Raw genomic sequence first — 25,806 nt, forward strand, 5'->3', positions numbered from 1 at the left:
AAGAGTTGCACGCAGTGATTAGAATCAGTACAATCAACAGAGGAAACTGAAACATCAGATAAAAATATGAACACAGCAAAACAATAAATGCAGATTTTTTGATAATCCAATGCCCCGCTTTCGACATAAATCAAACCAGTTTCGACGTCAACAGGCTATAATTGGTATCATAAAGAAAAATTATGGAAATGGAACGAAAGGGAAAATAAGGCGTTAGATAAAGGCATTCAATCATGCAGTTGGATGTGCCAGCTAATGGTACATAAAGAACAGCAAGAAAACAATAATAAAGTTTAATAATAAATAAATAATGTGTACGTTTGCTGCTGTGACTTTCAGCTAGTTGGCCAACAATTTACTGGTTAATTTTAAAGGCTTAACTATTTGAGGATAATTGGTGGTGTTCATTTTAGAACTTGACCATGTTTAATCAAGCCAAGAATATGCCGATCATTTGCGTTCAGGCGTTTAAAGTGAAAGTTGCTCAGACTATTAATTATTGTTAATGGAAACGATATGCTAGTGATGGTTAGATTCTTATTTAGCTGATTGTGATTAGTAGATAGCGAGATAGTGGTGTTATTAATATTAATCGTAAGGGGCTAGTTTAGGCTAGACTTAGTTATTGTTAGTTATTTAGTTGGGAGAAAGCTGAAAGATTCATCATACCTTCATGGTGATACAGGCTTCAATTATCTGCCGTTGCTATTGGCAGCGAATTGATTTAGTATTTATTTTGTAGGTTTACATTTTTTGAAATTGTATCACATGTTTGTTCGGTTGTGTGATGTTGTGTGTTCGTGTGATTTTAAGCATTTAATCATTTTAAAATCGAATGGCAGCAACAAATATGTGTACAAAAGTAGAAATCAAGAGTTAATCAATTAATATTCGTGAGTTATAGAAGAAGCTTTGGATTTTGGGATAACGTTGCAGTCGGTGAAGGGCGAACTCAAAGCACAAAGTATTAGTAAATGAGACAGACACAAAACATGGCAATTCATAAGCAATTCGAGGGATGAGGCGATGTACATATGTATGTATATATGGAAATGCCGATCTGGTAGTGGAGTATTAATGGAGAGCACACGAATTGGGGACTTTGGACACTTGGTACTTACGGCAAGAGACAGAACCATGTCCAAGTGAAATAAAGATATGGTAATCGAGATTCGATCAAATTAATATAGAAATAGAACGGAAAAGAGAGAAGACTGGATGAGTAAACCATAAAAAGACACAAACCATAACCAAGACCTACGACTTATCAATAGAACATCGAACTTAGGAACTAATCAAGAAGCGTCTCAACTCAAGGGGCTAGTGCACAGAATGGAACGGACAAGTGTGGCGAACTGAAAACTCTGGACAATAGAGATAGTCAGGCAGTGGCATCGAGTCTAAAACCCACGGAGCTATCCCAAAGTTAAGCCCCTGGAATTGGCCACGGACTGCCTCACCTTGTTGCTGCCGAATATGTTAAAAATGCCCACGCGTTTCTTCAGTTTGTTGGCACTCATCGTGCCTCTAATGGTCAGGTGGTTCGACGTCGAGTTGCTGTAGTGCGAGTCCTGCACGGAATCCGGATCGCACTTGGACAGATCCTCGAAGGGAATGTCCCTTGGTGGCGTGAAACCAGATTGATATCTGCAAGGTGGGCATAGAAAGTTAGTTTAGGGTTCTTATATTCTTTGAAAAGCGTTTCCAACCTTTCTATGACTTTGAAGGTATCCTCCTTTTCGTTGATGGACTCGCCGGCCTTCACGATGCCCTCCATGCAGCGGGCAATGATTGGCGCCACCGATGACTCCACATCCGCCGCTCCCACAATGAATTCCCTGAAGCCACGGGTGCGCTTCTCGTCCAGCTCCTGCAATCGACTGAGGACCGCGGGCAGCAGAATGCTGAAGTGCTGCTGCTGCAGATTGTTCGTCTTTTGCAGCTGATTGGCGTACTCGTTCTTCGCGTCGTCCGATTGCTGGATCTTGGCCGTCATCACGTTCTTGTAGCGCTCCACCTCGGCCCGGCTGAGATTGAGGTCCATGTCCGCCCGCTTGTAGCTGTCCACCGCCTTCTCGGAGTCGCGGTAGGCCTTCTCGTAGTTCCGCTTGGCCCGGTCCAGCGAGGAGAGCTGTGTGGTGAGGTTCTGCTGCAGGGTGGCACCATCGCTAAGGCATTTCTGCAAGTACGCATACGGATGGGTTATTACTTATGCTTTCGTTTTTGGCAATCCCACGCACTCACCTTGCGATCCTCGCGCAATGTCTTGGACAGGAGCGTCACTCCCGCGATGATCTGCAGCTGCAGGGACTCGGACACCACCTCGCGCTGTCCCGCCAGATCGCCCACCTCCTTGAGCAGATTGCGGAACGCTTGCACCGATGTGAATCTGCAGTGGAATGAGAGCACGTGAATCAGTTCGACCTACGCCAATTTGCGCCTGAGGAGTACTACGGAGGTTGTGCACGGAGAAAAACAGCGTTTATAATTGTGAATCATTAAAGGAAAAACCAACTATCACTGATGTTGTCATATGCCTTTAAAAGTACCACATATTTTTCTCTGTGCAGACCTTTAGCGTTGTTTATGAACTCAAGACAGTCCATAGCCGAGGGCCCAAGTTATGGAGCTCTCGGATTGACAGAGTTGGACACGCGCTGTGGAACACCCACGCGACTCCGGATTTCTTCGGTTCGTCCGTCTGTGGTCCGTTTGTCTATCATCGCCGTCTGTCAGAATGGCCACTCTATAAGGCCGGAGGAATGGGGCATAAATTTATGGATTTTACAACTGAATATGGCAAAGCGCTTGGCATTTCATTACCAAGAGTTCCACTTGGCTATCGCCATGGCTCTAGCTTCATTGTCATGTTACACACATGCCACATTCACAGATCTATTTGCGGGTCATGATGTCAGGCTGCCAGTTGGGCCAGATTTGCATGGCGTGTAATTAAAAGCTCAGATTCCCAGACCACACAGAATGGAACTACTTGAGCCAGCCGAGATCCAAGTGGATTTTTCCGCGCAAATTGAATGGCACACAGCACGCACAATTAGAGCAAGAGTCATATGAGATTATCCCAACCCAATCCACTTAGCACATTGCCGACAAATATGGCAAACAAAGTGCAACAAATTACGGACAATTTTCCAAAACATTTAACAAACGAATAGGGTAAAGTGAAAAAAAAAATCAATTATACTATATGGTACATTGTATCGTTTTTGATCGCGTTTTTGGTTATAATGCTTACTCATTGTCTTCCTCCTCCTTCTTTTTGGGCTGGTAGTTTTTCACTAGGCGCCTGCAAGAGAAAAAGGCAAAAACGAAAGGTAAAATCAAAATCATGGCATTAGTGAAACTTTGTTTATGCAAAGAAACTTATAGTAATAGTAATAGTAGTAGTAATATTAATAGTAGCAGCAGCGCATTTGCATTAACACGAGACTTTTCATTTCGCGATTGCCAAGGCGGCTCACGCAAAAGTTTTCACTGCGCCGCGCATTTTAATACAGTTTTTCAGTTTTTCAGTTTTCCTCACAGTTTCATGCGGCGGCTTTGTGGTCTAGTTGCTACTGCTACGGGTATACTATACTGTACTCTCTTCCAGACTGGAGCGCAAAGTACAAATACACACGGAGAACTAGTTAGTTTTTTAATAAGCCGGGTAAGAAGTTTACTTCTTGATTCGGACACCGAATACTTGAATGCTAAAACTTAATTTATATTCAATATAACCACTTAACGCAAGTCCACGAGCACTCGCTTTGTAAGCATTAGTAAACTTAATTGTCCCCATACACATTAACACATTTTTCAAGGCATTTTGAGACGCCGCACCTTCTTTTTCAGTGTAAAACTGCACCTCTAGCCGCAAGCAACGTTAGACGCGTAATGATAAAGTCATTAAAACGAGTCAAGACGGTAGCTCCCAGCCATATCAGGGGCCATAGTTCAGGCCCACCATCCGGGGTAGAGGAAACTAAAACTGAATCTTAAACTGAAGCTGAAGCTGAGACTAAAGCTGAGGCTGAAGCTGAAGCGGAGTCATCAAGCAAAGCTGCGAATCATGGTGGGAACTCGGTGGCAGGCAGTGGGAAACCAGCGATTCTCCCTCTTTTGAAGCGAACACCTTGACGCGGCAACATAATCTTCGCTTAAATTAAACAATTATGACGAACTGACAGCCAACACCGACCCACGCTGCCATGTTGGGCAATCGACTGGGTAACCGAAGCCTAATCCCATTAGGTCTCCACATGTCCCACGTCCAGTTCTGCTGGACAGGCCAGCGGCCATAGGGGATTGGGGATAGGGGATTGGCCACTCAAAGAGGCAGTCGCGTGTCAATTGCGTGGGGCAGGTCGTGGTTTCCCTGCTCGGGTGTCACTCAATTTAGTGCAGTTTACAATTTGTTGGGGTGCAGCTCTCGAAAATTCCCGGGATCCATAAACATAAACGTATCGGCGGTAATTGAAATGCGCCACAAGTATATAACTGCATGCAATTAACTATTTTCGATTATTGTTTATGGCAATCGAGCGTTGTTCTGTCGCCATCGAAGGCTACAGCAAATGTGCAATAATGTCCAAGACAAAGACTTCAATTAAATGTGTTTTAAGTTAAGGCTTTTTTGTTTTAGCCGGTAAAGGAGCCTGCTGGACAGCTGGGCAATCACTTCTACAAGTGGACGACCTTGTGCTCATTTCTGGCCATCACGTTTTTGGGCTTTATCGGATTTACATTAGCAAGAACATTAATATTCGGCTGCCAAAAGCCACAAGACATGCCACAAATGGGTGGGCCAGTTGCAACTAGAGAAATATTTATATATAATTGGCTATTTGTTACGACCAAATTTGGAAGCGACAAGAGTATTAATTCGTTTTAATGCCTCAACAGTAACTAAAAATGAAATCTCTGTCTGAAGAAGAATCATTACAATTACGTGAAAGTGTCAGTCTATAAAAGCATTTATTGAATTGCCTTTGAGATATTGCCCAACAGTTAATCCCCTTATTTATATTCGTTATAAATTGCAGATATCGAGGACTCACCTTAATTTGCCGGCATATTCCGTTTCTATGGCCACTCGATCGCGTAAGAAGTTGGCAAACTTGTCCAGAGCATCGATGCCTCTGTTTGTGTGTATCGCTAGATTCTCGTTTTGATCCTGAAAGTGTAGAAAATGAGCAGATGGAATCTATTAGAGAGAGCTGGGTAAATAACACTTAATGCCTTCTGACACTGAGCCAAGGCAAATGCGTAGCTATATGCGATAAATGGCATAGATTGAGAACGGCGCAAAAAATAATTCGAAATTAATCAAATTTTTTAATTAGCTCGATATAGGAAATTCGCTGCGTAGCAAATGGAATTCACTTATACTCGAGCACTGTGGATAAAGATCTATCTTATACAATACCATAATGGATCGATTCATAGAGCTTTCAGGTCTTGAAGACCGAACCATTAACTCATTAGCCTTAAATGGGAGCTCTGAATTTTAAGCGCTACTAGTCGACAATTTCGAACGATTCAATTTTAAATTATGGCATGGCTATGTGCAAAGATATGTATTATTAGTTTACCGCTGACACAAATATGGGCAGTCACTTCCTCCTCGTCGAGCGTTATGACATAATATGGGGCTATTTTCATTCATTTTTGCTTTCTTTTGCTGCCTTTGTGGGCAATTTGCAACACTTTTCAATACTATGTTTGTCAATAGCCAGACCTAACAACAATCAAAACAAACTGCGCTCCACTTTTGATTCGATTTTCGCACGCTGACAAAACAACAAGCCTGCAGAGACATCAAAAGACGCTGCCGTTTTGGCCGACTTAGCTGCCAATCACGCCCCCAAACGCAATGGCAAGCAGATTTGAATTTTAAGTGAATCCAGGGGGTAAAAGAGCAGCTGAAAGCCCTCTAAAAAACCGCTTAAATGGCACACACAAACAAGACGCGTAGCCAATTTGCATTTGAAGTTCAGCTGAGGAGACGAGAAATTAACATCAATTACATAATGAAACCCAGTTCCGATCATGGCCCAAACAATTTCCAAGCGGTAAATTGTCGAAAATTTACGCTGTCTGTATTTTGTATGTTTTGCACTCTTCTTTTGGTTATTTCAAAATGTTGTAATTTTGTTTCAATGGGATTATAATAATCTCAGTCGTTAGCAGTGAAATTCGGCAACGCTGTGGCTTGCGATTTTCACAAGCTCTTTAACAACGTGCCCGCCATTAATTAAAATTAAATTAAAATTGTCAATTAGCTTTCAAAACAGCATTCAATATCGAGTGCGTTTGTAGAATTTGTTTGATTGGGTTGTTTATTTTATCGCTGGCATTTATTTATGTGGACACAACTCGCCTTGCGTCACAGTAGAAACTTTCACCCGCCCGAAGGTGCGGCACAACTTGGCACTCAATGAAAATCGTGGAAAAATGGAAAAGTGTCAGGCGACGCGGCACAAATGTCATGCGAGGAGCTGCAGTAATTGAGTTGCAACCGCCGCCGAGGGCGTTGGCCACCAGTTGTGGGTGGAAGCCATCAGGACTCGTGTCTCGGTCTCCAAAACTGGGCCTATAAAATACGGCATCTGTCACTTGTGCCCCTGGGAAGTTAACTGTTTATGCAATCGAACGCCAGACGTGCACTTAGAGAAAGAACTACTTCGATTCGACTATATACACCATTGAAATGAACAATTTAAAATATTTGTCATCGAACCTTTCCCAGGATAATTGATATCTTAAATTGAATCTTGATATCTTGAATTGAAAGCTTAACAAGTGAGTTTGATGTTTTAAATACTGAGCAGCTAAACGGTGATTACTATTTTTTCGGTGCACACATTTTCCCGCGGCGCCTTTCCATCAGTTCCATTCCGCTCGACGGAAAATCAAATCAAATTAATTTACTTTTCACAGTAACACAGTGGTGCGCTTGCGCAATAAAAACGCCCCCCGCCGGCGGGAAATTGTTTTTCCAATTGATCTGCTCCAATCGACTGCTCTACCTACCTACATAACATATATAAAGAAATACATATACATGGCCAGGGGAGCATGCGTGCCAGTTTTCCATCTTGTCTGATTAAATGGAATGGCAAATCGCCTGCCGCTTGTTTGGGGCAGGAAAGTTGCCATTAGCGCTATTGATTTATATAAATGTTTAATGATAGGCCGCAAGTCAAATGCATTGATTGAGATAAGTTGCTGCTGTCGCCGGGTTTATGAGGTGAGAATGGAATGTCTTGGCAGTCTGGGCTGGCTTTCTGGCATTCTGGCTCTATGGGCGATCAATCGACCGATCGATCATCGATTGATTAGAGGGAATGTGGGAAGCACTTATGCTTTGTCTGATATTTGTGCACTGAATTTCTATGGATGCCGAGAGGCCGAACATGATCGCTGTCGCTCATCCAACGGCTGTGGGGCTCTGAATCTGACATTGATAGACGACTGTCGAGGTTATTTGCCAATCGGATCGCATTGTTGACCTTGACCGGATCGCGATGCGATGCCAAGATCGGAGGCAGTCTGCGCATATAAGGAGTGGAGTGGAATCGAATGGAATGGAAACGGTATCAAGGGTCTTTAAAATTGGCTCCGAGGTGGACGAGCACATGTGCTGTGTCGCCAACTCTGTTTCGCTCGCCTCGCGGGTTAATGACACATTTAAATAATATTTATTTACTTAAGCAGGCAAAGCCGGAAGATTAATGTCGCCGCATCCCAAAAAGCTGTCTGGCCAACACTAACAAGCCGGCCAATAAATCATGGCGAAAGTTTTACATGGGGCCATCATCATCATCATCATCAGCTTTGGATGTCACAGACTTTATTAGCAAAAGGCCCCAATCCAAAAACGCATCTCGAATCCAATCCCGATTCCCACTGCCATTCCCATTCCCAGCTGAAGTCGAAACTGAAGCCGAAGCCACTTGATGACTTTCACTTGACACAAGTTGGTTCATCAGCGTCATCTCTCGCGGGGTTCGTCAAAAACAACAAGCAACAAAATGTAGCAATAAGAATGGGCGAGATATAACTCTTACAACAATGCCCAACCCCAGCGAAACAATGACAATAAAAAGCAATAAAGAAATTAACAAATTGCTGGCGAGGGGAATAAAACATTAAAAAGTGTTAAATTCGATTGAAGATTGTCATCGATTGTTTGGGTTTCATTTCTTGAGTTATTTTCTTGTATTTTTTCGGAAGGGTAAGTGTGAGCATTCGAAATTGAGGAATGTGCGATGCGGCACCCAGTATAAGGGCATTCGATCCATTAACCATTAAACAGACCCGCCTGACACCGCGCAGTGGGTCAAGATTGAAGGCTGATCCGATTGATTAAACGCATTTGTCGCCCTTTATTTGCTCAACACATTGTACTGTATTGTGTCTTGTTCCTCAATCAATTTAATCGTGGTTTCGATTCAGTGTTCAGGGCTCGTGACATTCGATCAAAAAGGAAAGGCGGCAAAAGTGGAACGGGGACAAGAACTTGATGTGGTAAATATTGGTGAGAAATTCTTGTTTATTATATTGGTTTGTTTTGCAAAACTGAATATGATAAGCATATAAATAAGTTACAACCACAATATAAATAGAGTTCCTAACATAATATATTAGTAACCTACATCCAAACGGTGAATATGAATTTGTATGAGATTCCTAAGTTTCCTAATCTTTTCAACAGCTGAGGTGCTATTTACATATTCCAAGTATAAGTTTTTTTTATTATTTGAGGTTGGATATTTATCGCATAGGAAGTACTTACTGCATTTCAACCACGAAACCAGTTAACTGTAGAACCCAATGATAGCAACAATTTCGAGTATAATTTATGATGGTTGCATTAGATTATGTACATACCCCGTAGCGAACTAGTAAAAAGGCAGTAACCACTATAATCGGGGAGCAGAAACCAGACAATTGCATAACATTGGCAACGTGCAACGGTAAAGGGAAATCTGCTTGGCCCAAAGACCCCAAGCGCCCTGTCAATTGTCTTTATGCAACTACTACCACTTTGGCAGTCAAATGCAACTGAAATGCTGCGAACATTGCAACTGCAACTGCAACAGCAACAGAAGAGGGTGTCAATTGAAGCAGAAAGCGTTGACGGCGACTGTCTGGCATTTGTCTATATATATATACCATATATATATCCACCGATCGGTTAATACTGCGTGTACATTATGGTTCCTGTTTGCATTACCATCACAGTAGTGGTGCACTCGACCAGAAACGTTGGCTTCCTTTTGCCTCGGCTTTGGCTTTGGCTTTTGTTTTGGTTTTCCAGCTTTTCAGTATTTTCGTGTTTCAGTTTTCCAGGCGATTAGGAGAGAGACCCAGTTTTTGACGACCGACTAACCGAGCTGGCAATGCCAACGGCTAAAACTAAATAAAACTGGGTAACAGGTGCACCAACTGCAACAACCAGCGGGTTGGGGCTTTTGGCTTTGGGTTGCTATTGCTTTTCCTACCAACGATTTTGTTACCACCGTCGCATTTTGCTTTTTTTTGTGTTTTGTTTCTGTGCTGCGGTTTTGGAAGCCATATCCACAGCGGCTCAAACGAAATGGGGTTGCTTAAACAACGAATCTAGCCAGAGTTAGATAACAACTACACTTGGTGACTGAATTTCATTTTCCCAGGAACACCAAATCACAAGGCTTTGGTACCTTGAGTCATCAATCATATTCATTTACACTCGCTAAACTTGACATTCGCTCAGCGACACTTCATCGAACAAAGAATTATCTATTGCTATTAATTGAATTCAGCATGTATTATAAGTACCTAATACAAAAGGATAGTTTTATTGCATTTGCATTCATGAAGAGCGATTATTGATTTAAATGAGTGTGTATGCTCATGCAGTTACGATGCGTTTTCTAGCAGTGCATCAGCGACGAATTCTTGGAGAAGAACAACGGATTCAGCTCATGGACAGCCGCTCAATGGAAGTTCCGCAGCACGCGTTTTTATCTGCAGCGGACGTGGCACGCAAACAACTGCAACAGCAGCTGCTGCAACTGCAACAGCAGCAGCAACATGCACAGCAGCAACATATTCATTGCAGCTGATAAGCAGGGGAAGTAATAGCACTCAAACATACACAAATATCGGTGGTGCTCGTATGTACATGTATATATCATATCGATAGTGAAGTTGACCGCCCGGCATGACGATGAATTGTTTGTTTGATGTGGCTGCACCCAGTCGACATTTATTGGATGACGATGGTGTCCAGTGATGACTGTTCCCTTGGCCGAGGCAAATTGACATTGCCCCCAGTGAGTGCAACTTGCAGCTCGTGGCGGCACGTCAATATGTCTATTGGCTTCCGCCACGCCCCTTTTTACCGCCTTCCCTGCAATGGTATTTTTTTCTGTTTTTTTTTAGTTTAGCATGACAACGTTTGGGCGGCGCCTTTGTTTGTCGTGACGTCTAATGGAAATGATGCATATGAGAAAGCTTAACGGCCAGTTTTTTTTTAGCTTTTATCAGTTTTCCCATTAAGCCAGGTCGGTGCGATGACCCCAGTAAATCATTGGGTTCAACATAGTTCAGCTTCCCACATTAAAGACTATATAAAGATTATAAAAATGAACAGATTTTTTAAAGACACAATAGTACTCTTCAGCAAAATAAACAAATTTTCCCCTTAGTGTACAAAACTTTTATCGCTTATCAAGAAATACCCACATGAATAACAACTTCAAGAGCAATTTACTGGCGGTTTTCCGCAGACATTTTCCCTAGAAAATTGCAATGACAATGAGTGGGAGAAAAACGAAACTAAAGAAGCAACTCCTGACCCGTTTTCTTGCCATTTTCTATTTCCATTTCTATTTATAAGCGGCTTTTTCTGCTCATTTTCAGTTAATTTGCTGTAACGATTTTCCGCCTCAATGCTGCTCCGTGGAAAACTCAGCTCTGCTCCCATTTCCCGCCCACTCCACTGGGGATCTATATTTACATGTCGTTTGCCACTTCCTCTTTATCACCCACTCTCCTCCACACACAGTGCCTGCAAATTGTTGTTGACAGTGGGAACCCAAAATTAGCACATTAACCCATTGGTGTCGCTACCGTTTATTTCGCTATTGATTAAATAACTCTAGTTTGTTGTTTTTCCGCACGTTTTGCACACATAAGTCAATATTTAGGTCAAGTCGGTCAACATCAAAGAAAAGTTATCCAATTAGATCGAAGTACAGGGCCCACATAAAGTGCATTTCAATAATAAAACATAAATAAAAAACTTAGAACTGAATAAGTGGCTAACAAATTGCCGCAACTTGATAATTACAAATGTAAATATGCAATCATGCAAGCGAATGCATAAATGAATAAATCAAGCAACGCCTTTTCACAGTTAAAAATGTGGAAATTCTACACAGAGAAGGAAAAAGCGAGAAAAGTCGACAGCCGAAAACCAAGAGAAGCAACATGATCTTGGCCAGAAGCAGCAGCTCAACCGGATAATGCTCATGGCTGGAAGCAAAACAGGAAGCATAAAACATTGGCCAGAATGAAAAGCATACATGTGTTGTCGCTGCTTTCTGGCCATCGTGTGTAAACCGTTAGTCACCGCAAAGTTGTAATCATAAAATAGTTGAGCCCCATCGTTCAGTTGAACTTTAACTTTCAACGTGGTCAGAAGAAACAGAAGTCGCAACTCGCCGCCAGCAGAAGCCGTTGGTCAAGTACTGAGTACCCGGTTTGGATCCAAGATCATTAGAGATGGCCAGCCCCAAACGGTGCTTGGAAATGAATAATATGAGTGGCCTCCAGGCCGAGGTTGCTGATGAATAGTTCTTGGGACAGACTGAAAGATCAAAGGTTCATTCCTGCATTCCTAATCTTCTATTATTACATGGGCGGAGATGTAAATAGCCATGTTATGATATTTTAGTTTGAAATAAATGAGCTAGGATTTCTTTTGGAATGGTAGAAAAATAATTGAGTAGAGAACATTTTAATGGCAATAAAGAGTATCGTGGAAATATTCCATAATGTTGGATTTATATATGAAAACTATATCATGATGATATCTAACAATTTCATCCTCAATAGGATTTGTTAATCAAATAACCGCTTACTAATTACTTTTTCACATGCAACACTTTTCACGTTAGACTTTCTTAGAGAACTAAATCTTCCTTTTTTTATTTAGCACAAACTCCGCCACTTTTTCACTGTGCATCACCGACTTGTTTGGGCCAATCTCAATCGGCTCTATCTAACGCAGGCAGTCGAAGCCCAATTGCATTTTGGTTATGCAAAGAATCAAATCACATTTAAGCGGCGACATTTAATTGCAAACTGGTTGTCCAGTTAACCACCTGCGGGGCATTCTTGTTGGTGGTTTCAGTGGTTGCTTTCTGCCCCACCGGGTATGCACACACACACACACACACTAGCTCACCCAAAATTCCACATGGCTATCCCTGGTATCCAAAATGGTTGCAACTCCGGATTCGCTGAGGCTGCGCTGAGCCGCATTCAAATAGCCGAGCAGGCAGTTCATGTTGAGAGCCACGAACGAACTAATTGACCAACTGTTCCGCCACTTAAGTGGTCTCCAATGGCCACAAGAAATGTGGTAAAGAAACAAGATGGGATGGGGAAAAAATGCTCAAGATAAGTCAAGAATTTCGTAACATGTGCCATCCAAGAAGAGGGAGTGCTTCCCAGATAGCAATAGATCCCAGCTCAGTTCTCTTTGCTTCTTCGCTATTATTATTATTATTATTATTCTACTGATTTTATATTTCGCTGATTGCCCGCTGTCCAAGTAACCTCGAAACGTGCCAAAACCGCAAAGATCTGTCATATACAGAGCAGCTGGTCCAAACCAATTCAGCAAACAGTTGACAATTGGCGCTCGTTAGGCGAACACAGTCCACAAACAAGAGGGAAGTTGGTCAGACTTAAGACCTAAGTTTTGATTACAAGTCAAACTATAAGTACGACAAACACTTCCGGGCGAATTCCGCCTTATATAGAGCACATATATGGAGTGGATCTCTGGCTGGGAAGCGCCATTCAAGTTAATTTGCTCCAATTATGAAAATGCCCATGTGCTCATTAAAGTTAATTGAGAACTGAGAAAAGGAGAAGGCGAACCAGAGAAGACAAATAAAAACAAAAGATTGGTATATCTAAAAAAACAGCATTGAGTAAATAAAATGATTGAAAGACATTCATGTCAAACGGATCAACGGATTTTCTTTTCCTACCATCATCTCATCCTCCATAAACTACTGCTATTTTCTGTCGAAAGGGGTAAGTAAAAAGTGAGTCTAAACACAAACACAAAGTGAGTCTGGCCCAAACAAGCATCTTAAGAAATAAGATGAGAAACTTTAGTTTACACTGTGAATTGGGAAAACAAAAATAAGTCTATAAAAATCTTCAACTTATTTTATTTTTCATTCATTCATTCAAGTCATTAAGCCATGTGACCTGATTATCTGTTTTATTCAAACGAAATTCCGATCAAATTTGAGTGATTGATAATCTATTCACTTTAGATAAGATTAATGAGATGACAATGAGGTCAGGAATATCGTATAAGAAATGACCAATAAAACAGAGTCTTTAACACAGTTCCTCCACTTTTTAATCTTGCTAGAAAAACCCGCCATTATAATAGAAACTATATTTGCAGTGTACTAAGTATTCCATTTTGATGGGAAGCAAAAATCTGGCGTCTAGCGTTTTTTATGTACTTTATGTGACTTAACCATTTTCAGCCACATTTTGCGTAAATCTTGCAAGTGAATGGCCACGAAAGTTTAATCTTTATTTTAGCTAATGTCGCTGCGGATGCTGATGCTGCTGAGAGGCTAAGAATATAAACCAAAAACTTAAAGGGGTAAGCTCGGCAGATTGGCGAAGATGGAACATAGAAGCGGTTGTAAGCTGTAAGGCTAAAAGAGCTGAAAGCAAAAAGAGCTATAAATTTGCAGCCACATTCTTTGGGACCGGGCCAAAGTCGCCGAACAGGTTGAACTACTTTGGTTGAACAGAAATCCCAGCGGCAGCAGAACCATGGCCAATAATTCCGAGTTCCAACTCGAGAGCTCAGCTGCAACTGCAAGACCGGACATTCGATGGACTTTTTAGGAGCTGCATGCCTTCGACATCGCCCAGAACCACCGATTGGATGAAGCTGCCCGCTCTATAAATAGAGCCCTGGTCGGGCCTTATCAGCCTCGATCCGCGTGGCCAGAGTTTCGCTTTTCAAGTCGCTTTGTTTTTATCCATTTCTTTTCCTTTTCTCGCTCGCTCTCGAGTGGCCATAAAAATTTGTTGCATTTCCGTTGCTTGTACAAGAAAATATGCAGCAACTCTCTTGCAACTTGCTACTTGCGACTTGCGACTGGCAACTTGCAACGATGAAAACTGGAGCAACAACAAAGGCTGGGCAGCATTTTCCGAGTAACTCATTTCTCATGTCTTTACTTTCAGCTCTTTAAAGTTATCATTAATCTCGGCGCAGCAACGAGATGCACACAACACATCTATCTGTGGGCTATGCTACTATATGCGATACAAGATCGTTGCCGGTAATTAAAATTTCTCACATATGTATTTACATAGTCTGTGATTATACGAGGCGATAGCTTCGTGGAAAACAAGGTGGCAATTAGGCGGGGATAAAAACCAGCCATATAATGCAAATAGTTGGGCGTCCACGATCCGTAGAACAGAATGGATTACTCTCACCACCTTTTTTTTTTAAATGCCAGCAAAGAGGAAATGTTTACAGCACTGCCAACTGCAATCCATTAGCTATTTTTATAGCAGCACAGAAATAACAAACAAAATCTACACATATTTCTTTGAGCGGGCATATTGCCATTTCCATATATTTATGAGCCATGAAAGTGCAAGGGGAAATGGCGAGTATAAAACGAAGACACTTTAGTTGGCGGGTGGGAAAGCTTGATCAATTTCCTGCAGCGTCTGCTTCCGAACTTGTGAGTGCCCCCTGCAGTCTGCCCTACCAGTTTTTGTACTTACCACAGACAACGGGGCGTATGAGCAATAAATTAAGCGCTGCCATTTTGCCCAGCAAGTCAACTCAAAAGTCAATTAATAACAAACAGCTAGCAACAGAAAAAACGACAGCGTTTCACTGACCAGACAAACATCTCGATGTTGCGGCATCGCAGCTGCACTTGAAGCCAATTCATAGATGCACCGTAAGAAATTGTATGAACAGCTAATATTGAAATTATGTAACCTTCGATCCGAATTCAAAAAACTTAGGTAGCCCTATTATAGTTTCTTTTGAGTATCCGTGATACTCTTGTTATTAAAGTAGAACGAACATTCAATAGGTTAGAGATTTCGTGTTGTGTTTGCGACTGAGAGTTGAGTGCCTAGTGACGTCACGAAATGCTTGCACCCCGACTTTTGACCAGTTCAAAAAGGTTAACTGCCATCGAACGTGAGAGAGTTTTAGTCTTTCGCAAAGTTATTTGAAACGATCTTCTTTCAGTTGTTTTGTATTATGGATTTCGTGGATTTCTAAGCGCCTCATTGTTTCCACAACCCAATCTCATTCCGCGTCAATGTCAATTCCGAGCCTCAATTGCCCAGACAAGGTCCAAGTCCAAGTGACTAACTAACACTAACTAACAGCCACAGTTCAAACATTTAGACAATTGCCGCGCCGTCACAAAACGCTTCCAATTAAGTCGGTGAAAAGCGGAGGAAAATACGAAAGCCAGACACAAAGCCCAGTTCCATGGAACATCTGCACCTTAGAACAAAATAATGTAAATTTCCTAACCATCTGGGCTTCGAAAATATCGCGGATCAGGAGTTCACGAGGGTGTGGGTTAAACACGTGCCTGGCCAGCTCTTGGCACATTAACATTTTCGTGTAACGTGTTTTGATTGCTTGGTTACCCTTTTCATATTTTAGACAGAATAGAATATCTATTAAAAACAGTTTTCTTTGCTCCTCGTACAGTCGTAAAAAAACAATAGTGATTGCCTCTTCTATCAGATACCCATTACTCAGCTAAAGAGGATTGTGGGAGTGGGATGAGTCTCTACATCACATTCAAGTTTCACCCACTTATTGTATTAGGTAGGGTATTTTCCAGCCGACTCTCCGCACCAATGTCAGTGTGATTCTGAAATTGAGTAGGGCAAATAAAAGAAAGGGGTAAAGTGAAGGAGGCCGGCGGAATTGAGGAAGTGAGAGGGCCGCCGCTGGGGGAGTGTCCGTCAAAATAGCCGCAAAAGTGAAAATCTAAACCAAAGCCAAATGAATTCTGGTTTCAATTGCCCGCGGTTTGGGTTTGCCATTGTTTAGACACGAGTTTTGTTTTACTTTTGCGAGGGCTTCGGCGGTCTGGACAGTGAGTTTCAGACTGTTCCAGCTGCCTGACGACGATAAATGCAGTCTGCATGCGAGGCGGAGGATGTGGCGGCTGAAGAGGATGGAGCGGATGGTCAGGAGTTGGCAACATTTTAGCAGCCAGCGAGAAGAAACCAAATCCAAACTCGTTTCGTGGTGCCCCAAAGTGCCAGTCAGTCTGGGGGGGCACTGAATGAGTGACTGGACCCGAGACTCGGATACTGGGTCTGGGTCTGTGGCGATCCATTGTTTCTTCGCTCAGCTGGCCTGGTTCAATTTTTCGAAATGGATAACGCCTCGGCGGCGTCCAGGGGAAAAATGTTGGATGGAAAATCATTAAGCACGTTGCGGTGATTTCATAACAAGTGTTGCCAAATGTTCGAATACAATCGGCCTATAATTTAAGATATTTTCATGTGTATAAGCATTCGGCGTGGGCGAATGGTTTTCCTTTGCAGAAAATTCGTTTAATTTGAGTGGTTTTTCATTGGGAATACTCTCTCACTCTGTGCTGTTTTCTATTATATTTAGCTATAAATAGCTTATTTCTTTTATATATTTTCCGTTAATTGTGTGCGGGCCGTTAGGTATTCTAAAATTTCCCCAAAATACGTATAGAGATTGCATCAACAGTTACCTTTGAGTGCAACATTCAAATGCCGTTAAGAAGATTCTCTAAAGAAAAGAAATTTATATGCAAATTAGACTTCAAATTTGATGACCCAACAGGTTTAAATGCCCCGGCGGCGCTTCTTAAATTCTATTGAAATGATATTTCATTTCTTTATTACGAATACTCTTGGTATTTGTCTGTTAGAAAACGATTTTCACCTGTGCGATTGAACAAAAGGAAAAGCACAGTGTTGAGGGATCGTAAAACGAAATCAACTTGGCAATTTCTATAAAAAATTATGCAGCTTCCCCTTTATTCATTTCTCTTTCACCTTTCCCTAAACCGGTTTTGCACTTGTCAGGAAATTATGAAAGACCCGCCCATAGAATGCATAAATAATAATACTAACAAACAAATGACCAAAGCAAACATATGAAACAACATCGAAACCAAATCTTTATCAAAACATTTTTTTTCTGCTGTCCCCACAATGGAAATGCAAATCGAGTTGAGGCTTGGAAATCTTTATGATTTGTAATGTTAATTATGCCCGAGGGTAGTAGTTTCCATTAGTCAGCAAATCAAATCGAGGCGAGACAATAAAGCGAATGCATAATACATATGAAAACTGAAAGTGCCCAAAAGCGAAATGCGGAAATATAAATATACGAATCTATAAACAAATTATGAACGCACTGCGTTTCAAATACAAATTGATTCGTTTTCGATTTCAATCCAAAGTAAAGTAAAAGTAGCCAGCAGGCCCATTTTTGGGTAATCGGGAGAACCGCTCGAGGATTATCGATATATGGTTTTTGTCTGGCCAAGAAAAGTTGGACGTGATGTTTACTAAATAGAATGGAAATGCCACGGAAATGCGTCAAGGAAAATTCATTTTTCCATGGGTGCTGGGTTCCGACTAGCTCCCCAGAGTTTTCTTTCTTTTCGGGTTCAGGTTCGATCCACTGACTGGCAGTCAATGTTAACGTAAACATTATTGCGGCTATCAACTCGCTTTTGTTTATAATAAATGCGCTGAAGTCTTATAAAAATAAACTAGAGCTACCAATTGCATTCCCATTGGCTGGAAAATTCACTTCAAGTGCAGACTTTCCCGTAATCACAGTGCTTTTCTGCTTAATTTAGTACTCGCCAGTTGTTCTTCACTTCGCATGATTTATGTGACTGGGAACTTACCTGCAAGAAACAGAGGAAATTTGGTTAAAAAATGTTTAAATATTTTGTTTAATTCTCTGCATAAATACACAACATTTTCCCAAAAGACTTTATTTATACGGAAGTCTGATTCGATGAAAGAGTAATTACCATTTAATTTTCTTTGATTTTTCATTTAATTATACTTTGATTTATGGTACAGAATGGAACATTTACAAGGAAACGTAGTGCAAAGAAAAAGTGCGATGAATAATATTCAGAGATATAGGAACTAGTCCATGAAAATATTCAACTATTTATAAGCATTCTTGATACCTAAACAATATAAATATGAAGTATATGTATATTTACCATTCATTTAAAATTCCAAAGAGACAAAAATTTAAGATAAGGATTGTACTTAATAAGGCACCAGAAGAGATTACTCCTGATTCCGCTGATATTTTTATATATTTTTCTATGAATCACCCAATAATAAAGGCTTGCAATTTGCTCCAATTTGGATATTCTTAGAAAAAAAGTTTATCAGCACTTGGCAAATGAACTGATTAAGCTCAACTGCTCACATTCCCTCTGAACTAGGAGCAAAGTCAATGTGCTCGCCACAAAGTACTTATTTATTGTGTGTGCTTCGCAAATCAGGGCTACCATCTTTCCATAATAGTATTAACTGGAGTAGACGTGGCATCTTCTTATTCACGGCAAACAAGCAAACAAACACTAGACACGAACACTCACATGGATGCAAAATAGTTGGCAGCTGCCTCAAGTTTGCACAGTTTTCCACAATGACGGCGGGTGCAATGCTCCGGGGATCCCCTTTCTGCTCCGCAATCTCCAGCCAACCACCCACCTTCCCCAAACACCCCCCTTGTTGCACTTCTCTGCTCCACTTGCAACCAAGCAGCGCGCAACTTTTATGCCTTCTTCGTCGCCATCTGCAGCTCCCACTGGCGTACCTTATACCTTGTGTATGGTACCTCAACCTCAGCCACAAGCCCCGCAATCCACTCCAACCCACTGTACTCCAACTCCATTACTCATGGAGAGCCCGGGCCCAACCCATTCCCCGTTTAGCAACGTTTTATGGCGGCAGTTTTTAATAATATTATGTGGCACGTTTGAGTGGCAACTATGTTGCCACCTAATTTACCGAGACTTCAGAAGAGCATCTCAGAGCAAAGTCTTTATAACTTTATTTTGACTTTACTAGAGCGTTTCCTAACAGTTTTAGGACTTTCATAAAGTGCATTATAGGTTTATATTGAAATTAAGACTAGATTATCTTGAACTGTACATTGAAGTTGTGGCAATGGATGGGTATTACTCGTGCAGTTTTTATAATTTTCTTAGTGCCTCACGATCACTGACGATGATTATTCAAAAGAAAGCAGATAGACTAATCCTCTGTCATTATAGCCATATCAGTGAAATTTCTCACGGTTGGCCAGGGAAATCACAGTGCAACAAAGCATGGAAAACAAAGACCGGCAGCAGTTGATGAAGCGATTTGGTTCGTTAATGGATGCTTTTTATTTAAAACTGTCATAAAACATCAAAAGGCAGACAAAAGGCGAGCACTTCATGTGCACATCACATCATAACACATCACCTCCCCCTGAAAAGCGTTCAGCGAAATTATGAAAAAATGAATCAGGACTGTGCAGAAATGGAAAGCGACCCCAAAAACTGGCATACATATGGATGCGATGAAATGGATGGGATGAGGAAGCGATGAGTCAAGAGACTGGATCAGGGTCCCCAGAATCGATTTTAATGCAACTTCCTGCGGTTCAATGACTTCTCCCAGCAACATGTTGCGGCAACATTTTCAGTCTTATCGCCAGAGTATTTAACGATTTCCGCCATAGCTCCTCCATGTGGAGGAGTTCCAACTTGCCCACACAAATAAAAGCAAAAGCAAAAACAAAAAAACGGACAGCAAAGTTTGTTCGAAATTTTGCAACAAACAAGATGGCCTGGCAAGCAGCGAATTTATGTATTTCTGAACGCAAAAAATACTTGAGTTTTGGCAGGGCTTATGTTTGGGTCTGTCATATGGGCAGGAAATGAAGCTAATTTGTTTTGCGGGTGTGCCATCGACATTTTGTGTTCTTCCATCAAGGGGTTGAGGAGTACCACAGGCGGTACCTCCAAAAAAACCCAAACTAAAGGAAGCCCAAGTCACGCAGGCAGCCCGACTTAGCCTTCGTATTTTACAGCGTTTATGTTTATGACAATGATAAAAGCGAAGCCGGGGGTGCGTCCTCAATTCCTCGTTTTTCTTTACTTTGCATAACATTTGATGACGAAACAGGGACCACAGCCAGTCCTTTGTGCGATTCCCTCACCTCGCCAGCTGCCTTTGAACTTGCCTTCCAGCAGGCGGAAAAAGCTCCTTTGAATAGGGCCAAAGCTGTGACAGCTTCCCTCACGATAGCAAGACACTCGAAAAATACTTTAAGAATTTGAGAATATATATTTATTTTTATAACTCTGAGAATATTGAACAGCGATGTTTTTAACTTCATTAATAAGAAGAAATTTAGACCAACTACATTAGGCCTTGCAATGTACATATATAATATCGCATGAAGGCAGGAAAATTTACCTGATAACATATCTAAATATATTTCATATTGATTCACAAAACTCGTAAAAAATTGTATAAATAAAATTTGTTGTTTTTTTTTATTATTGCAAAACAGAGTTTTCCTCGCATTATCAGCATTATTAGCATTAAGTTAACAATGAAGAAGCCTTTTGCATAATTCATAAGCAAGCTTATAAGAAAAATACCCCTTTTTTAACCCCCATTTCCTGCAGTGATCCCCTCGAACAAACATTGTCGCATGCCGCACACAGCGAAAAAAAAAGTATTAAACAAACATCGTAATCAAGCACTTTGCCGCCATGCTAGCGGCATTACATGGGGGTTTCTGCGAGTGGTTGGGTGCTTTTTTTGGGTGGCTTTGGGAGGGTCTGAAGGACAAGCGGGCTCAGCTGATGAGTCATACGTTTGGTGGGGGAGGGTGGAAGCAACAGCGGAATCAGGAGGCAGCAAGGCCACCCCCTTTTGGGTGAGTCAGTCGGTGGAAGTGGGTGACTCAAAAGAAAAGCGTCTCTTTATCAGCCAGCTGGATGGATGTAAATAATGAAACGTGTTGCTAGATCCAACGGCTAAAACGTGATACAAACTGGCATTAGGGCACATTTTCAAATATATATACAGTATATGCATGCAACTTACAGGGGATCGAGAACAAAGGGCATCCGTTGCCATGACGTCCCATTTACCACTTCAGTTGGAGTGCATTTGGGACAAGAAAACAATAAGAAACGGGGTTGCCCGATCCAACTGCAATTTCAAGTGATTTGTGGCCGATTTGTGTTGCCGATTTCTGGCAAAATGACACACACTCCCTGTGGAAAGTCAGATCCACTCGTTAGGAGGGCTCTCCAGGCATATTAACTTGACTTGGTCATGAGCCATCAGCGGCCACATGTCGCCATGCCCCAGAAAGTCAGAGAAGTCAGAAGGCGTAAATGAATTATCGCCGCCTGTCCATTAATCTCTAGACTAATTAATAAATGTGGAATAAAAAAGGGAAAAAGGCCAAACAAAAGCTGACAGCGCAGGGTCAAATTTGAGCTCAGCGAACCTGTTGATAATGAGCAACGGAAAAGCGTTCTTATCGAGCCGGCAAACAAACTACTAATTCCACCCAATCCAACATAGCGAGCTAGATATTACCATACTGCTATATGTTTACAAAGCACAGATAAAAGTGGTTCATTGTATAATAACTAATAATAATAAAACAAGCGAAAAATATAATTAATAATTTGATTTTTATCTCAGGTTATCTATTTGAAATATGTCTGTATCTTTTCTCTTGGTAGTTATTTCGCCCGCGACTTTAGCTTTCTATGCACACATCGTAAATCTTCGCGTGGAATTTTAATTATTATCCAAAATCGAATTCCTTGATTCATGATTTTGTATTCTGTAGTTTTTGCCATCGATTCGAACCACACCCAAATTGGCCATGTTGTTTCTACCCGCCACTATAATTGAATTTGGCCTTTGTTCCCCTCAGGCGACCACGAAAACCAAAAATATTCTACGAGATACGTAGCACTGGCCACATTGTGTATCTAATGTCTAACTAATATTTACTTATTAACCTTTGCTGATATGATACGATTCGTGTATGAGCTTTTGTTGTGGGCGATTGTGAGTGCGCTTAGTCAAACAAAAATTGTTTGGCCTGAAAACGAAACGCTGAATTTCACATACTCTAGTAAAGAATGTACGAACAACAAAGTTTATTAATATTTATATGTTTGTAGGTGAGATAACTCGTTTTGGGATAAATTTGCTTATACTTATAAGCATCTTGAAAGGATTGTAAATATTTTTCAATGTCAATTTGTGATGACAAACTGTAACAAAAAATTATCATCTAGAAAATATTTATATATTATATATATTTCCTAAAATTCTTATAAATATTTGTATTTCTTTACAATAAATAAATATGTGCTTGCAAAACATGAATGAAATGTATCATTCTTCCTATACAAGACAACATTCCCTTAATTTCAGTAGGGCGCCTAATCTACTTTTGATACGGGGCCAGGCAATCCCTTTACTGTCGACCGATAAAATAAATTACATAAATGTAATAAACTGAACCAGGGATTTTTTGCCACCTGCTATATAGACTTTATGACCAGCAACAGGTTCATTCAATTTAGTCACATACATCTGGCCCGGTGAGTTTGCTGATAAGTTTTCTTCTGACACATCGCCAACGGAAAAACAAACTAAACTAACTGGAAACGGAAACGACATGCTCAGTGAACCCCAAAACTCGAATACCTTAAATAATTATAATGAATTCTGGTCAAGATGTTTCTCTAGCTGAATCAGCAGCAGGTATTTGTAAATAAAAACCAATCTGACTCACTAGAAATGGCAACAAATTGATTTGTTTTGGTAACGCCGCAGTGTTAATCATCGAAATAGAGAAATTCGGCATTCCGTTCACGTTCTGTGCACAATTCGTGTTTATTTATCCAGAAGAAACGCATGTGGAAATATTTCCAAAATATGTTTTTACTCACTTATCTGTATCTGTACCCCGGGACAAACTAAGCTTAAGTTGGTCAACTTATCAGAGGAGGTTCTGAATCAAAGGAAGTGAGTGCGTAATGTATGCCCTTATTTATCGCAAAAGAATTTAAAGCTTATCTCTGAAATGTTTTCAACCAGCTGTATAATATTTGAGTTTTACTAATTACTCTCATGTGGGCCACAAGTCCCGGGGCAGTGGCACAAATTTAAAGTGGTCACCGCAGGCGCCACAAGCGATTTTTATTTCAAACTCCAACGGTTGCAATTTGCATTTTAAAAGGTTTTCTGACTGCATTGGCAAAAGTATCTGAATGCTGTTTAGTATGCATACGGCGCAAACTGGCTGAAGGCTACTGAAATCAATAGACGCCACGACAGACGGATTGCAAAAAACAACTTGGAAAATGGCAACGCGAGCCATAACGTGCGAAATGCTAAAATGCAAACAAAAAGTAATAATTTAACAATGCACTGCCCAAAACGATGTGAATAGAATTAACAATCGAGGCGAGTGTTACGAGTCGCACGGCGAAGGATACTCATATGTGGATGGATGGTGAGAGATATTCAATGGAATGTGCAGGTAACACAGCTGTCGAAAATAATCTTTCTTTAGTTTGGTATTCTAAAGGAAACGTTCAGAAAATTAATAAATAATATGAGAGCTGCATGTTTGAACTCAATTTATTCTATTTTCCATCCCTGATATATGTTATACACTTTTTTGTTCCTTCGATTACTTTCCATCCAAACAAATTCTGGTAAACATGCTTTAGGAATATTTTCAACTAGAGTCACTCGTGGCATTCATTTACACACTAGCCCCATACTCGGAACCCTTCAGCCATTTGCCAAATAAATATCGCCTTAGTCAGCTTTTCAACGACTTCTCGGATTGCCGCCAAATTCGGTTGAGTTGCCATCTCCGCATCCGGACGCGATAAAATTGGCGAAAATGGTTTTGCAACCCCCCGTGGCGAGCGTGAACTTGGAAAAATCCCTTGAGTAAGCCAGAAACTATTTTGGTTATATATTACGGCGACATATTGCAAGAAAGCAGGAAGGAAAAATCGATAACGGATAAGGAGAAGGAGAAGAGGGCGTTGGCGTTGGCGATGCAGATTGAGATTGAGATTTTCAGATAGGGTGCGTTTGGCACGCAGGACGAGAACAAGTGAAGGAGACCCAAGGAGATGGTCATGGCCTTGAGCCAGGAGTCCACCCCAATTCTCCCTGGATGTCCTGGCCCTGACACTTGCCCTCGCTTAATTGGAATTGTGCCCAAGGAGATCTTACATACACATTTTTGCTATTGGTGAAGGAAAGGAAAGGAAGACCAAGTGCAGTCTTAAAGAGGGTGATGGTGATAGAATTTCAATCATGGCGGACACGTTAGAAATAGAAAAGCATTCATCCCCAGGTCCTCCCCCTCGGAAATGACCTGCTGCGAACAGATATACGAGCACCAACTTTATTTCTTGCGTTTTTTATGGATCACCACAGCGAACAGTTCCTTACAACAGCATGTCCACACCCCGGAGGCATAAAAAATGCTTTATGATCTGCGGTCTGGCCGTGTTTTTGGCCGTTCAACAAGTTGGGGCAACTCGAACCTAAAGTCGTTCCCCAATGCGATACACTAATACTTATTTGCTAATTGCTCGGGTGAACGGCTCTCGTCGCGGCGAATGTTTCGGCTTTATTTTGTTTGCCGTCTTGGGCCTCTCAATGTCATGTGAAAACTGATCGAAAACGATCATCATCATCAGCAGCAGCAGCAGCAAAACAGCACAAATTGCATGAAAATTATTTACACAGTGCTCGACAACATTAAACAGCTGCACTCGACTCGAGTCGACTCGACTCGATGGCATTGAACGGCAAGTGTGGATCACAGAGGTCTGGAATTGTGAGGACGGGTGTAAAAAAGGGCAGACGAGCCGGTCAGTCATCGGTTTGAATGATACTGCACAGAGTGCTCTAGAAAATCCAGCTGATTACGTACCCTATGTGTGACAGCACAGCGCTCAAATGAAGACAAGTTATTCATGGAGCAATCATATTTAAAGGCAAATAAATTAGAAAAAGGTACAGCTCCATTACAATTCTGAGAAATTCTAAGAAATGTTTACAGATATAACTGGTGACTACTTTATTATTTGTTACTTGGATATGGAGTTCACTGCAAACCAGATTTGTGATAAATAAATGTTGAAAATGTCTTACAAAGGCACTTTGAGTGAGAATGAAAAGCTTCTTGAACTGGATCAGCTCGTTGAAAATATTTAATATAGATCTGAATGCTGTTCCTAAAAACTTATTATAAATTGAAAATAATCGTACGAAATTGCTGGCACCAAAACCATCTTTAATTCGATATACTTTGTTTAGACCCGACGCACTTTGAAATTACAAAAACACAAACTATTTTTAGGCCCACTCTGTAGACACAAGAAAATCCAA

General features: G+C 41.1%; 1 protein-coding gene across 8 annotated transcripts in view; it reads right to left on the bottom strand.

Annotated features, from left to right (window-relative positions):
- LOC6543894 (formin-binding protein 1-like) overlaps positions 1 to 25,806 on the bottom strand; it is a 32,513-nt gene that overhangs the window by 3,039 nt on the left and 3,668 nt on the right. For 5 of the 8 annotated variants that reach the window (XM_026976514.1, XM_026976515.1, XM_026976512.1 and 2 more), the window contains 5 exons: positions 5,061 to 5,176; positions 3,257 to 3,307; positions 2,245 to 2,389; positions 1,710 to 2,179; positions 1,461 to 1,647 (listed from right to left, as the gene is read on the bottom strand). In XM_026976514.1, coding sequence (XP_026832315.1) covers positions 1,461 to 1,647; positions 1,710 to 2,179; positions 2,245 to 2,389; positions 3,257 to 3,307; positions 5,061 to 5,176 — 969 coding nt within the window. Of the gene's footprint in view, positions 1 to 669; positions 706 to 1,460; positions 1,648 to 1,709; positions 2,180 to 2,244; positions 2,390 to 3,256; positions 3,308 to 5,060; positions 5,177 to 25,806 lie in introns of all 8 variants that reach the window. The other 3 variants (XM_026976517.1, XM_026976516.1, XM_026976509.1) reach the window with 1 other exon arrangement.

The sequence above is a fragment of the Drosophila erecta genome, unplaced genomic scaffold, assembly GCF_003286155.1.
Source record: "Drosophila erecta strain 14021-0224.00,06,07 unplaced genomic scaffold, DereRS2 tig00000021-arrow-pilon, whole genome shotgun sequence".
NCBI classification, from domain to species: Eukaryota; Metazoa; Arthropoda; class Insecta; order Diptera; family Drosophilidae; genus Drosophila; species Drosophila erecta.